General features: G+C 45.7%; 1 protein-coding gene across 7 annotated transcripts in view; it reads left to right on the top strand.

Annotated features, from left to right (window-relative positions):
• The window catches only part of SPECC1 (sperm antigen with calponin homology and coiled-coil domains 1), a 245,017-nt gene that overhangs the window by 176,011 nt on the left and 52,848 nt on the right, over nucleotides 1-16,158 (top strand). For all 7 annotated transcript variants that reach the window (XM_061176653.1, XM_061176657.1, XM_061176655.1 and 4 more), the window contains 4 exons: nucleotides 7,269-7,414; nucleotides 8,521-8,621; nucleotides 12,431-12,512; nucleotides 15,457-15,613. In XM_061176653.1, the coding sequence (XP_061032636.1) occupies nucleotides 7,269-7,414; nucleotides 8,521-8,621; nucleotides 12,431-12,512; nucleotides 15,457-15,613 (486 nt within the window). The remainder of the gene's footprint in view (nucleotides 1-7,268; nucleotides 7,415-8,520; nucleotides 8,622-12,430; nucleotides 12,513-15,456; nucleotides 15,614-16,158) is intronic.

The raw sequence follows: 16,158 nt of genomic DNA on the forward strand, positions 1-16,158 counted from the left end.
GTCAAACGAGAGCACAGAGTCACTAGAAAAATTCGACTTGGTGACAGAAAGAGGAAAGGTCGATGTCCTCTCTGTAAAAATAGTTCTGACACTCGCTGGAGTTGTCCTAGTGGGACAGGAATTTATATACTGGGAGATCTTTACCTCGGACTGAGAATCCTTAGGATGATATAAAACTCATTTGCTGGGTGTTTTCAAATACAAACAAGAAAAATGCAATCTCAGCTTCAAATGCACAGCTGTCTCTGCCCCACATATTTTAATCTGTCTTTCTCTGGGGACCGTCAAGTATTTTTATATGTAAGCGTTTATGAAGTGCTAAATAAAAATGTCGTTATTTAGAAGAGTCTTTTGCCTGATTTTTAATCACTGGCCACATTTCTGCAGGGCCTTCTGGTCACTTTGTTCTCAATTTTCCAGGGTGTGTAGTTTCAGAACTTTAAAGCCACGTCAGATGACTGGAATTGAGGCAGAAGCAAACAGTATTTTCAATGCAAGTTGTAGATAGGAGGTTGATTTTTAAGTACAAATGTTATTTTTTTAAAAATGATTTCATTACTGGAAACAAGAGAGCAAGGAGCAAGTATAATAATTTTGCATAAATGAATTTTTAATTAAAGATTCTGGAGTATTGGAAAGTACAGGACATGGTATTTGAAGTCTAGAACTATCTTGTTGAAATTTAAAAACAAATAGTAGATTGTTTGGTGATTTACTGTATTGGATTTCTTCTTAATTATGAAGTAGTATTTAGGTGAACCGGTAATAAAATGGAGGTGTTAAAGAAAAATATTCATCCTTCTCCCCCTTGAGTAGCATCCTGGAAGGTAATCAGTATTCTTCATCTGTTTTATACACATACTCTCTCAGATATTTGGTCTGCTTTCTTTATTTAGTCTGATGTGAGGAGTGGGTCTTCTTCTTCCAGATGGGCAGCCAGTCACGCCAGCACCGTTTATTATATTACCACACCATCCTTGGCCCGCAGAACTGAAATCCCACCTTGACATCGTTCATTTCATCCGTTTTCAGAGAGACTTTCCCAGTATGCTCTTGTTCTTTTTTCTCTGGAGCTGATTCTGCTTTAAACTGTCTTCATGGGATTATATGATTGCTAATACAATTTTTTACACTCGGCCTTTCATCTTAAAGTGTCATCTTTCATATACTTTCTTGAATTTTATTGTATTCTGAAGGCAGATGCTTTTAAGTGTCTAAATCTGTTTCCTGTTCTGTATTTACAAATGTCTGTTCTCCCTTGAGTGCGGTGATTCTTTTCAGTTTATACTGTGAAATCTATTCATGGATCAGGGCCTGTTTTTTCCCATCACTTATTCTTGCTTCAGTGGATAAAAGTGTATCAGGGCCTGTCACTCGCCCAGGATCAGTGGCTGGATTCTGCCTCGATCTGTGCTCACTCCGCCTGACTGCTCTTGAAGTCTTCTTCTCGTATCTTAAACTTGAAGGAAGCCTCTTTAAGGTAAATTTCTGTTGCGTGTCGGAGACACAGACAGGGCAAGGAGTGCAGAGGAAGAGGTGCCAGCGGGGGAAATTCACCCGTGTCCAGTTTCTTCTCTGTTTGGTGAAGGCGGCATGTAGGAGCTGGTTTTTGGGGTCTGTTTTGCTTGGCCGTTGTCCATTTCAGGCGTGTCCTGTGGCTGTTCCCGATCTGCCCCCTTTTACTACTGTCCTTTGTGCCAGGGATCAACCACCCCGGCCTCCTCGGACAGGCGTGTCTTTCTTTGTGTCACTGATCCTTTGCGGGAGGGGTGCTCTGCCTGTCCCCCAGGTGTTGCTTCCAGCCCTGGCCGCCCTCCAGGACCCGGGGCCTCAGTGGGGTTTCCCACATCTTCAGTCTCTTTGCAAGGGAGTCGGGGTAAACCGGTAGTAGTATTTTTCTCGTCACTTTCCCCCACTTATTCTCTGCGTCACGGAAATTCTTCAAAGTCAGAGGCACGGACATGCTATCTTTCTGTAGTTTCTGATGCCGATGCAGGATTTTTACGATGTATTCCTGTGTTGCTTGCTGTTGGGATTTGGAGGGTAAGAGGCTTGTGTTCAAAATGCCGTTTTACGCTGTTCGTTTTTATTGTCATAGGCATACTTACACTGAAATTCCGAGGACACTGACACCTGAGACAGAATGCTTAACTGATTTCTGTCTCGCTGTGGACCTGCAGACTTCTTTTAGGTTTGTGTTGTGCATAATAAGAAGAAACATTTTGGGAACATTTCCTTCCAGGTCAGGATACAGAACGAGCAAAGGCACGGAGGACGGAAGAGGAAGAGAGCATCAGGCGGCCGGGCTTTGGTCCGGAAGCCAGTGGGTGGAGGGGAGTCACGGGCCGTCGGTCTGTGCGGCCCCAGGAAGGGCCTGGGTGGGCTCCATTCAGTTGTTCAGGAAAGAGCTGTGCTGAGCGCGAGATTGATGTGCCCCGTCTTCTTTACAAACACTAGTCTCCCGATTGTGAAGGCAGCAGTGGTGTCATGCGAGGTTTCCCAAACGTAGTTAACCTTTTAATACCTTAAAACTAATTGCAAGCAATAACTCGCATGTCCTTGGATCAAAACCGACAGCAACGCCGAGCTGTGCCCTGTGTGATGACCTAAGAGCCGTAGAAAACCGACACTATTTGAAGATTCTGTTCTGTAACCAAACAAGGGAAGCCGTGCGTTAGAGGCATTAGACAACATTTAATAAGTAAGGGGTAAGTACAGACATAGGCGCATGTACATGTTTAAATACCAGTGAGAGGTACAGAAGGTAGGCAGCAGTCAGCGAGCAGGGGAGCAGTGGTCCACGGGCAAGACACACCCCCATCTCCTGTGTTGGTGCCTCGGGTGACCTCACATACAACTGACTATCTGTCGTTCTCAGAGATGGGTTGCCACCTCCTGAGAGCAGATTACCCCATAAAAATAAGAGCAAGGAAAGAAATATTGGTAGCATTTTTCTTAAATATACATTAAACAAATTTGGAGAAGTCCCATCAGCATTATTACTTTTTTTTTTAAGAGCCCTTTTTGCCTCTCCCAGGACACCCACGCATCATAGAAAAACCTGAGAAAGGCATGTCAAACAGCTGGGTTTTCACCCCAGATTCACCACATACAAGCCTTATGACCTTCATCAAGTGTTTCATCTAAAATGAAGGATTGTAACTTATGGAGTTTTTGCGGAAAAGTAAATTAGATAATGATTTTAAGACCCATGGTACGGGCCGAGGAGTTATATATCAGACACAGATTTTTTTGTGGAAATTATTCATTGTCACCAGAGTTATACATGCTGGGAGCAGATGGGAAACACGCCTCGTTTCTGTGGTTGGTTAAACGTGGTCGCTAAACGACGCAACTGTCTGAGCTGCACCTGAGAAGCAGACCGCACAAAGCACAAGCAGAGCAGCTGCAGGAGGATTTGGTGTGCGGTTGTATTTACAGCACCGCGCGAGCTGTCCTCTTGGGCGATTCAAGGGATTTCCAAGGCTCCGTTGGCTATACGTGTGAGTTTTACTTTACAGATCAACCCGAGAGCCTCTCATGTGTCTTAGGAGGCCGTAGCTGACCGTGAACAGTGTTTAACCCACAGTGGGCCCTTGGAGTGTTTCCTTTACTTAGTGAATTGGCTAGTGTACACCTGGTTGTATGCTTGAGTATTTCTTAGTATCCTTTATAGAATACAAAGTCTTTATTCTTCTGCAGAACAGAGGGAATGTCGTACTCGGTTTATCGCTGGGGTTGTTGCTGGTCGATCCCAACACTCTGAAGCCAAGCGGTGTCCCTGCTCACGGTTACAGCGCTGATGGGACCAACAGCGTCCTATGCGTCTTCTCCCTACACACACACACACACACCCCTATGCGTCTTCTCCCTACACACACACACACACACACACACACTTCTGTGGGTCTTCTCCCTACACACACACACACACACACACACACCCCTATGCATCTTCTCCCTACACACACACACACACACACACACACACCCCTATGCATCTTCTCCCTACACACACACACACAGACACACTTCTATGGTTCTTCTCCCTACACACACACACACACACACAGACACTTCTGTGGTTCTCCCTACACACACACACACACACACACACTTCTGTGGGTCTTCTCCCTACACACACACACACACACACACTTCTATGGTTCTCCCTACACACACACACACACACACACACACAGACACACTTCTATGGTTCTTCTCCCTACATACACACACACACCTACCCCTATGCTTCTTCTCCCTGGACACACACACACACACACACTTCTGTGGGTCTTCTCCCTACACACACACACCCCTATGCTTCTTCTCCCTAGACACACACACACAGACACCCACCCACCCCTACCCCTATGCTTCTTCTCCCTAGACACACACACACACACACACCCCCCTATGCTTCTTCTCCCTAGACACACACACACACACACACACACCCCTGTGCTTCTTCTCCCTACACACACACACACACACACACACCCCTATGCGTCTTCTCCCTAGACACACACACACACACACGTACTTCTATGGGTCTTCTCCCTACACACACACACACACACACACACACACACACACACACACACTTCTGTGGTTCTTCTCCCTACACACACACACCCCTACCCCTATGCTTCTTCTCCCTAGACACACACACACACACACACCCCTGTGCTGCTTCTCCCTAGACACACACACGTACACACACTTCTGTGGTTCTTCTCCCTACACACACACACCCCTACCCCTATGCTTCTTCTCCCTAGACACACACACACACACACACCCCTGTGCTGCTTCTCCCTAGACACACACACGTACACACACTTCTGTGGGTCTTCTCCCTACACACACACACACACACACACCCCTACCCCTATGCTTCTTCTCCCTAGACACACACACACACACACAACCCCCTGTGCTTCTTCTCCCTAGACACACACACACTTCTATGGTTCTTCTCCCTACACACAAACACACACACACACACCCCTACCCCTATGCTTCTTCTCCCTAGACACACACACGCACGCACACACACACACACACACCCCTGTGCTGCTTCTCCCTAGACACACACACACACACACACACACACACACACTTCTGTGGGTCTTCTCCCTACACACCACACACACACACACACATACACACACACACACATATATCGCTGTTACGTAACGTGGTAGGTCTTTAGTTCAGTAGCTTCGTTAACCTACTTAAACAGCTGGCGGGGTTTTCTCACACTCATTCTTGCTGTCCTAGCCCAGCAGACTAGCGTTGCTGGTGTGGAACGCTGCCCTTGATACCTGAAAGCAGGGGGGCTGGGATTGGTTCTTGCATCCTTGCTACTTCCTTATGGTGTCGAAATGAGTCTTCTGTATCATTTGATGTTGTGAGTCACAGAGAAACTTAGGTAATCAAAGGGAGCACCTCAGCGGAATGTAATTTTATTCTTATTAAATTATCAAGGAGTGAAATAAAAATGGATTTTTAAAAACAATCTTCCTTTGAGGGGTGCTCTAAATCCTCCAGGCCAGGTGGCAGGACGGGTACATGGATGGGTAAGAAGGTGCCCTCTTTATCACCTTCCTGAGAATGGCTGGGACAGAAATGAGAGGTTTTTTCCCTGCTCCTACCTAACCTGATTTCGCTCTCTTTCTGCATACTTACCATCTGATTTCATACTGTGTGACACAACAGGGAAAATAACAAAAACCAACCCCATTCGATTAAAAAAAAAAAAAAAAAAACTCTTACCAATTTCTGAAATACCTGATATTTCGTTCCAGAAAAAGTCATCAATTTACTGATTTTTTTCTTTTTTTTCACTCAAAAGAAGGGACTGTGGAGACAAGAGTGTAGGGCAGTGTGACTTAAGTGTTTTAAGTTCTGTTTCACTTAAATTTATTCTACTCACGTTGATTACAGAGCAACAGGAGAAAGCTTTGAGAATTAAGGACAAGTAAATTCAACCGCAGAAGCTTGAGTAACTAGGTTCCTTTCAAAAAGATCAATAAATGAATATTTTAAACTTCCACTGACCTTATTTAAAGTACACTGCCAGAAGTATTCTGTTTGAGCCATTCGCATACATTAGTCATCTTTTTGCAAAACAGCTGTGGCAATTTGACACAATAGAAAGAGCAGTGATTTAGGAATGGAAGTTGGGAGGTGTTGTCTTGGCTCATTCACAGGGAGATTAAATGACAGGTTAACGTCCCCTGGATGAGGAAACCATGCATGAGAGGATTGACGCAGATGGTCTGTCTTTAAAAGGCTCTTCTATGAGTCTGTGCTGCAGTCTGGAAACCACAGAGAGAACTCGCCAGGAAAGTGTGGGAGAGCGGAGAAGCCTCACCTCATGCAGAGTTGCACTGTTGCTCTAGAGTACAATCACCATTCTCTTGGGGGGCAAACACATGAGTCAGGATTCTCTTGTACCTAAGAGGTGGCAGCCTCGTGGGTTTAAGCAGGAAGGTACTAAAGGGCTTGCAGGATCGTTGGGGGATGGGGGGATGGCTGGAGAGACAGACTCCAGGCTGAGCTTCCGGGAACAACGCTCGAAGTTACAGCACACAGAACTGGGCTGCCAGGAGAGCTGCTGCCTCTGCCGTGAAGGGGAGCCTTAAACCAGGAAGCTGCCTGCCTGGTCGGAAAGCTGCCACCAGTTTCCAGCCGCAGGAGCACCTTGCCTCTGCTTCTGTCTGTCTCCGCATAGTGAAGGCCCTGTGACCTGCCTCTCCTTCCTGACTCAGGTCCTGTTCCACGGCTTGTCCACTCTTTCTGGTGGGAGCCTAAATCCCCCATCTGAAATCCTAGCTGCAGGGGGGTCCCAAAATGTCATCTTTCCAACCTCTGTGCGCCAGGTGGGGATTAGATTCACATTGACACACCAACCCGTTGTATCCACCACGGACAGTAAGCTAACTATTTTATGATAAATAACATTTGTGTGGGTTTTTTTGCAGTTTACAGTTACATGAGTTACAGTTCATGTCAAGTCACTCTACATATAAAAATGCTATGTCTGGCCATTCCGGAGAAAACATACCTCTGATAAAAATTAAGAGCGGTACCCACGTTATTTCCTAAAATGCAAAGCTGGTACGCAAAACAGAATTTTCAGTTTGGGATCCTCCTCCCAGATTTGTTTCTCTTCTTGACGTTGGTTGTTTCCATCTGTGTCCTGTATCCCGTGGGGACATCCTCCACCTTTTCAATCTGATTTGCTCTTTGCCGTGCAGACCTATGAAGGAAGACTCGGAGCCCTCCGAGGTGGACGCTCCTGGCCGGTGGCACGGCGTCTACGTGAACAGAGCTCCTCCAACATCTTCAGAGTCTGCAACCACCGTTAAGTCCCTTATCAAGTCATTTGACTTGGGACGTCCAGGTATTTCGTCATTCTGTTTCATAAGCAAAACTCAAATTCAGACCGTGGCCCCATGGATCAAGCCCGTCCTCCACCACCCTGGTCCCACGTTGGTGTGACCACGGGGCCCTTCCCAGACCATCCACGTGTAGACGTGGTGCACGATGCCCTCTGGGGCTCCAGTGAGACAACAGAGAGAGTCAGCTCTCCTGTCCTCCTCTCCTCAACTCCAGTTCCTGCCTCTCCACCTTCCTTTTCTGCCTCTGTGTCTGTTAAATCCAGGCCACTGCTGATCGCCTTCTTGCCATCTCGTGAGGATTAGCAGGGTCAGCCAGAGGCTTCGTCTCTTGGGAAATGAGGCACTGATCTGTGTGTTCGGCCGCCTTGCTGACACCCTGGCCTTCTTTATCCTAGAACGTGCTGCTACATGCTTCTCCCCCTGGTCTTGTGTGCGGCCGCTGGTGCTGATCTGTCGTTCCTGATCATGGGACGTGCCCAGCTTTTTCTGGCAATGTCTGCCTGACTCACAATTCACCTTTATTCACTGTTACTGTCACATGAGAAAAATGCATCTCTATACTGTACACCCATAAAGACAGGGAAGAGAAGAAACCAAATGTGCCTGTATCCAAAATACAATATATTTCTTCCCTTGATTGCAACAGATATGCCTGTTGTAGTGGAAGGCCAGAGTAACAGCTAACCCTAGGATGCTGTCTCTGCTAAAATAGTTTGGGGCTAAATTAGATTAAGATTAGACTACAAAGACTGGAAGCTGTGAAGGCTCAGTGACTGCATTCGGTCTGTGAAGGTGGGAAAGGAATGAACAATAATGGTTTATGCAAGAGTGTTCTGTTCTGCCTGCTATAGGTGACTCATCACCTGTATGTTTTCTTGGTCCTCGTGAGTCCTACATCTAAGAGCAGCCCCCATTTAGTTAACTCTCCCCAACTCATTCCCCAATTCAATACTGGTCCAGGGCAGAAGAGGGTGAAAGAGTACACGTAATACCTAATTAGCATCATGGGATACTTTTTTAGCCACCAAAAGAGTAGCAAGTCAGGAACTGTTATTTGCTGTTTTGAACCGGAGCAGCATAGAAATGTCCCCATCTCTTTTCTTGGCAGGTGGAGCTGGGCAAGACATTTCTGTCCATAAGGCCTCCAGGAGTCCCCTGAGTGGAATCCCCGTGAGGACCACTCCAGCCGCCGCTGTTTCTCCAATGCAGGTATCAGAGCCAACGGCGTGGGGCGGGGGGTAGGACTGGTGTCACGCGGTACCCAGGCAACAAAAGGAAACCGAGAACCAGTGGGTTTATTTTTTTTGAGGCACGTTGAACATTTTTTTTAGTACGCTTAAAATAATACTAATGAAACTTTCGTTAAAAATTACCTTTTGGTTCCTGAGGAAGGTCTGAGATGCTGCAAACGTCGTACAGTTTTGTTAATGCCTCTTTCTTGGTTTCCCATAAGATGACACTGTCAAAGTTTTCAGTTAAATGAAGATTGTGATTTTTATTAGAAGTGGACATTGAACTGGATATATTTCTCAAAGAATCGATTTTTTAAAATGCCCCCAGAGAGAGAGAATGTTTACAGTTTGTAAATTCTTAGAGTTCACTGCATGTAACTGCATGTAAAACCTGAAGGTTTTAGACCGAAGCCTCTTGGCATTTCTATGACCAGGGCCTCTGCTGAGCTAAGATTGATGTTGTCATCAACAAGTTCCATTTTTGACGTTATTAGTAGTTATGGATATTGTTTGGGATCTTTTAAGCTTTAAAAAAAACACTTTTTTCACTTTTTTGCCCTGGAAGGTAACTTCCACCACCTTCTGTGTAAAACCAAATAAAACAATTATTTATTTTATGATAATCATTTTTTATTTAATAAAAGTGAAAGAAGTCATGCTTCATTTTTACTTATCTTTGTTGAGCTATAAACACAAGTTTGCTAGTAAACGTTTTACAACTGGCTCCTTGGGGGAAAGAGCCCCGATTTGTAGTGTTTGCCAATTTCTTGGTAAATATTCCCGTTGTGGCCAATTTCAAGCTGTTTCTACGACCTCAGTGCATATGGGGTTGAGAAGAGATGTACGTTAGATAGTATTTGTACAAGACAGACACAGCAGGTATGAAAACCCCATTAGCAAAATGTAGAAAAATAATTAGGAATCAGTGAGTTTTGAGTATTTATTACTTTTGCTTTTAACATAGTCTCATTTTAATAATGGCTGTGTTTAGTAGCTTAGCCTACAGAATTCCTGAAGATTTATCAATTGGCCCTATGAGCAGCTACACACCAGCTGCAGCACACCACTGGCTATAATTCACATACCATGAAGTACAGACCTCTTCAATACGTAACTTGAATGTTTCCATGTGTAACCAACACCAAGATAAAGCATGTCTGTCACCTCAGAAGGGCCTCTCATGCCACCATCTCGTCAGTGACCCCTTAGAAAGAACCATTCTCTGACCTCTCTCACCACAGATTAGTTCTCTGTGATCTCAGACTTTGTCACTGGATTGTTTTGCTCAACATTGAGTCTGCGAGATTCGTTCCTATTTTTGTGGCAGTTTGTTCTTTTTTCGTTGTGGTGTCATGTTCCTTTGTGTAAATATACCATTCTACTGATGGTTTATCCATCCTACTGATGGTTGACTTTTGGATTATTTCCAATTTTTAACTCTTGTGCTTATTTTATTTTATTTTATAAATTTATTTATTTATTTATTTATTTTTGGCTGCGTTGGGTCTTCGTTGCTGCGCGTGAGCTTTCTCTAGCTGCAGCGAGCAGGGGCTACTCTTCATTGCGGTGCGTGGGCTTCTCACTGCGGCGGCTTCTCTTGTTGCGGAGCACGGGCTCTAGGCACACGGGCTTCAGTGGTTGTGGCACGCGGGCTCAGTAGTTGTGGTGCACGGGCTTCGTTGCTCTGTGGCATGTGGGATCTTCCCAGACCAGGGCTCGAACCCGTGCCCCTGCATTGGCAGGCGGATTCTTAACCATTGCGCCACCAGGGAAGCCCTTGTCCTTATTTTTAAAATATCTTTTTTCCAAAAATTTCAGTATAAAAGGGAAAAAGTGAAAAATCCCCCTTGTTCCCTAGCCCCAGAAATAACCACTGTTTATGGCTTGTTGTGTATTCTAGATGTTTTTCTTTAACATAAAAATGTGTGTGTGGGGGCTTCCCTGGTGGCGCAGTGGTTGAGTCTGCCAATGCAGGGGACACGGTTTCGAGCCCTGGTCTGGGAAGATCCCACATGCCGTGGAGCAACTAGGCCCGTGAGCCACAATTACTGAGCCTGCGCGTCTGGAGCCTGTGCTCCGCAACAAGAGAGGCCGCGATAGTGAGAGGCCCGCGCACCGCGATGAAGAGTGGCGCCCGCTTGCTGCAACTAGAGAAAGCCCTTGCACAGAAACGAAGACCCAACACAGCCGTAAATAAATAAATAAATACTTTAAAAAAAAAAGAGTAGTTTAAAAAAAAAAAGAGTAGTTAAAAAAAATGTGTGTGTGTGTGTGTAGTGAGGGAGAGAAAGTGTTATAAATTGGGTTACACTACATGTTATTCAGACACTGGCTCCTTTTGCTTTGTCATTGGCATGTACCCCCGAGGGCAGGGATTTTTATCCCTTTGGCTTGATGTTATATCTCTTGTCTAGAACAGTGGCTGCACATAATCATATCATAGTAGAAGCTCAATAAATATATGTTGAATAAATGAAGGAATGTATCAGATATCTTTAAATGTCAGTGTTTGGAGAAATAATTCATTCTTTTTGAAGGCTATATGATAATGCAGTGATTAACTTAACCACTCCTCTGTTGATAGGCATTTAGGTTGTTTTGGATTAAACTTATTACAAAAGTGAAATTCCTTCTACAAATTTTTCCCCACTCAAGGGGCTATTTCTGTATGAATGTGTATCCCCATTCTTTTGGAAGTACGTCAGTCACTCTAGCTAGTTAAGCAGGAAGGAATTTAACACAGGGAAGGCTGCAGGGGAAGCTCTGGTCTGCACTGAGCTTCAGCAAACGTTCCCAGAACACCCCAGAGTTGGCCCATTAAAGGAACATCTATTTCTGCCAGAATCAGGAAGTCTTCCTCTAAGTGCAGCCTGGGACCACTTCTGTCAACATGTAGGTTCAGCCTTCGGGCCACGGCACAGGTGCAGTCCCTGTCAGCAGGTCCTGCCCTCTAGGTCCATCCAGGTCGTAGCTAGTGACAGGATTCCTTTCTTTTTTAAGGCTAAATAGCATTCCATTGCATGCAAAGACCACATTTCCTTTATCCATTTATCTGTTAATAAACTTTTAGGTTGTTTCCACCTCTTGTCTAATGTGAATCATGCTACAGTGGACATGGGTGTGCAGGTACCTCTTCAAGATCCCGTTTTCAGTTCGTTTGCGTATCCACCCAGAAGTGGTATTGCTGGATCACGTGGTAGTTCTATTTTTACGTTTTTGAGGAACCTCCCTCCTGTTTTCCGTACGAGCGGCACCGTTTCACATTCCCACCAGCAGTGCACGAGGGTTTTCTCCACACCCTCACCAACACTTGTTTTTTTTGTGGTGGTTGTTTTTTTTATAATGACCATCCTCACAGGTGTGAGGTGATATCTCATTGTGGTTTTGATTTGCTTTTCCCTGATGACTAGTGATGTGGAGTATCTTTTCATGTACCCGTTGGCCATTAAAAAACAGTATTTTTTACACGCATCCTTGAATATACATAGAATATTCCAGGAAGATGTTCACAAACCTGATTAATAACAGTTACCCCAGGGAGAAGAACTGGGTGATGGGAGTGAAAGGGAGACTTTGTTTTCACTCTGTGTCCCTTCTGTTCCTAATAGGATTTATTACCTATTCAAATAAAGACGTCGTTTTAAAAGGTCCCCCTGGGGATTCTAACGAGCTTGAGAACTGTTATATGCACGTGCGTACACACGCACCCGCACACACACGCACACCCCTTGCTCATGCTGTCCCTGATGTGACACGTCCACCTGTGTGGGTACCTTTTGGTTTCAGAGGCATTCAACCTTCAGCAGTGCTCGGCCGGCCAGCAAAGGAGTGACTCAGCGCTTGGATCTCCCAGACCTTCCCCTCTCAGGTAAATCACCTTAAATAGGAAGTAGTTTTGACTTACGTATTGTGAGGTTAACTTTTCTTCTCTTCTTTGCATGAAACTGAGCTTAGAAAAAGAATCATTTATTTGCAATAAGTGGCATTTATTGCAAACGATTTCAAATTCTGAGTGTATGTGTTATGGACACAAGACCCCAGCTGTGTTCTGCTGGCTGCACTTCTCAGGGTGCATGAGTTTGGGAGAAATGTTAGGCTCTGGAGGTCTTTTGTCTGTTCTTTTAACTAAATCTCAAGAGCATATCTCATCTTTAAAAGTAACTATTTTGAGAAAAAAATCTTATCTGATTCTGAAGGTCTGTCACTCCCACAGTACCTAAAATATGCCTCTTCTGAGCCATCTTTGGCTCTGAGTGTAGACCTCTTCCTGTTGTTATGCCATGTTTTTAAAACTTCGGATCCCGACGGTGAAGCACTGCTTGTGACCGCAGGGCCTCACGCGCCTCATTTTCGCTCCTGCTGCACGTGCCATGCTGATGGCCGATGTGAAGGAGCTGTTGAGGGGGAACCGGGGTGGGACGGCGTGTGGGCTTGCACCTTGGCCCCCCTGCTGCCTACCGTCTGGCTCTGGCCCGGCTGTTCCAGCCCTCGGCGCTGGGGTTCCCCCATCTCCGAAACAGAAATCGTGCTGTCCGCCTCGCGGGATGGCCTGGAGGGTTGAGTGAACCCAGCTGGGCTGGGGACAGAGCCGCGGAGGGGCTGCTGTCACCTACGCACTGTCGCCTGCGGAGTCAGCTCACACCCCAGAGCCGGGAGGCGTCAGCAGAAGGTTCTGGCTGTCTAGAACATGCACCCTGGATATTGATGGCTGGCTGCGAGGTCACTGCTATGAGGAAACAAAAACGATGAAAAGAACACGAACTGACTTATTCCTGGTGCCTGTTAGAAGGAGAGAAAGCCAGAAATCTAGACCGCATGGAGAGAAATCCATTGTGTCTTAAGTGTCAGACAGTTTCTGTGACATGGTGAATAAAAAAGACATCCCCACCGTCCTTCTTTTAGGCCATGGTCAAACACAGGTTTATCCTTAAAATAGTTGTTTCTGTGAGGTAAGTTTCACCCTTTGACTGTAAACTGTTTCACCTCACCACCTTATTTTTTTCCCTTCTGAATTTTTTCTTTTTCATGGAATTAATAGGATTTTAGCCTTAGGTAAACACCAACATTGAGAATTTAAAGATTAGCTTGGTCCGTTCCCTGCATTTTACAGGTAAGAGACTCAAGCCCTGAAGAGCTTAAGCAATTTACAAAGGCCACACTGATTTTGAGTAGCTCTGGGACCAGGATAGGATTTTTCCTGATTCTTTCTACCCGGTTGCCTTCTGGTGACGAGGCTGGCGATCGCTCTGATTAGCAGCTTCATAAAGAAGTGATCACGGTTTGTATAGGGCTTCAAGTTGTCATAATGACTTCCAGGAAGAAGGAAATGGTGACCAGAGACCACGGGTTGTCCAGGGTCAGAGGAATAAGGAAACCAGAGGGGGTGCCCGCGTTGAGTTCTCCACATTTGCCACGTAATGTGAAATAGGAATAACTTGGTTATAAGCACAGGGCTGTGTGTGTTGTTTTTTCAATTGTGGTAAAATATCTGTGACATCAAATTTACCATCTGAACCATTTTTCAGTGCATCAGGTGAACTTTTGGTCTTAGTATTGGTAATCTCTGTTCCTCCAGCTCTAAAATTTCCTTTGTGTAGAGAAACCGTTCTTTTCATTGACAAGATAAATACTGACGCTGAGACCACAGTGGCGATTGCCCGGAAGTAAATAGTTCATCCTCAGCCACCCCGCTTTTCCCCCCTGCAGGCCCCTGTCCACCCAGGTGATTCTGTTTACTTGGCTCGGAAAGGACTGCACGGTGACAATTGCCTGCTTTCTGGCCAGCCTTGCAGCATCATGTCCCCAGAAGCTGCAGGACCGGGGTTAATACACTGTTTTTGTTGTTCCCTTTAGTGATGTAAACTCTGTTTTTCTCTGCTCTTCCCAGCTAATTAGCCTCACTCCCAGCTTGAGCACCCATAATTGATGCTATCAGCTGTACAAGTATTGTTTTCTCCACGACTGTGGCATCAGAGGAGGGACCCTGGGCTCGGCCTGGTCACCAGCTGTGTGTGGCATCAAGCAAGTGACCAGTTTCCTGCTCCCAAATCCTCTGTACATACAAACTAGACAGTCTTGGGAATTTTCTCCCATTCTGCACTTTTGTGATCCTTTAGGAAATATCCTCTGGAGGGTTAGGCTGTTTCATTAGCTGTTTTGCCACAGACTAATATGACAGCAGAGAGGAGCCTTAGAAGAAATATCATGACTGATTTTTGGCAAGCCAGGCCCTGTGGTTGGCATGGCTTCCTGTCCTGGGAAATGGGTGTCATTCCTGTTCCCAGCATTTTGACCCGATAATCCCACTAGGGGTCTTCCTGCTGGCGCCCTCCCTCAGATGCGTGTTGATTAGAACATGGCACCTCACCGGGGGTCGGGCTGGCTTCATGGGCCTGGCCACCCGCGCACCTGCCAAAGGCTCTTAGAAGCAGGATCTCTGTTCAGTGCCCTGCTGGTGCCATCTTGAAATTCAGAGTAATTTTTGAACAAGGGGCTAACTTGGCATTAGTCCCTATGAATTACAGAGCCAGTTCTGCCTGGAGAATCCTTTCTAGAAAACACCATGTCCCTGTTTGCATTTTCATCACTCAGTCCAAAAAGTGTATCTGTGTATCTCCATCTGTATCTGTTGTGTATTTTTTTAATAATTTTACTGGAGTGTAGTTGATTTAAAATGTTGTGTTGGTTTCAGGTGCACAGCACAGTGATTCAGTGTCTGTTGTGCATTTGTACTGACGTGAGGATTGTACTGGGGAGTGTGGTGACCCTTCGGGCCTCTCCTCCTCACACGGGTGATTCTGTTGTCCCCACAGATCTTCTGAAGGGAAGGGCCGAGGACCTGAGACCGGACCCTTATCTCCGCAAGAGCCCCTCTCTCGAGTCCCTGAGCAGACCCCCTTCTCTGGGCTTCGGGGGCTCCAGGCTGCTGAGCGCTCCCACCGGGGGCTGGAAGCCACAAAGCAAACTCAGGTATCCATCAGAGCCTGTTATGTCTCTTGCCTTTGCAGTGTCACACCAGCAATTCTGACTGCTGACGAGGTTCCGGCCGAACTGTCTTCCTTTTGTCCTTTCACACTCCTAAATACCACTTCTCCGTCTGTGTCAACCCTTCCCTGAGGTTGCAGCTCACCACCCGGTATCCGGGACCCCCCCTTTTCTGCCTTTGGTGTCTGACACCCATTTGGTATTTAATTTACTGTTGCATAGTATGTGTGCCTTTGTCCCCGTTTGGGCTATAATTTAGTGGACAGTAAATACTTCATATTAACACTTTGATCTCTTTCTCAGCCCCTTGTATTGTGCTACACTGAGCCTTTCAGTAAATATTTACGAATAGGCAGGTAGATGAATACACAAAATGGGCTACTTTAGAAGTAGTGGCTTTTTAACAAACATTAGAACTACCATTATGAGTATTATAAAAGGATTTTATATAAGTCTGAATACCTCAGGTCAGCTATTGTCATATCTTTGGGTGTGGCCTATATTTGGACCCAAATAGATGAGGTCATATC

Source organism: Eubalaena glacialis, chromosome 19 (genome assembly GCF_028564815.1).
Source record: "Eubalaena glacialis isolate mEubGla1 chromosome 19, mEubGla1.1.hap2.+ XY, whole genome shotgun sequence".
Classification (NCBI taxonomy): Eukaryota; Metazoa; Chordata; class Mammalia; order Artiodactyla; family Balaenidae; genus Eubalaena; species Eubalaena glacialis.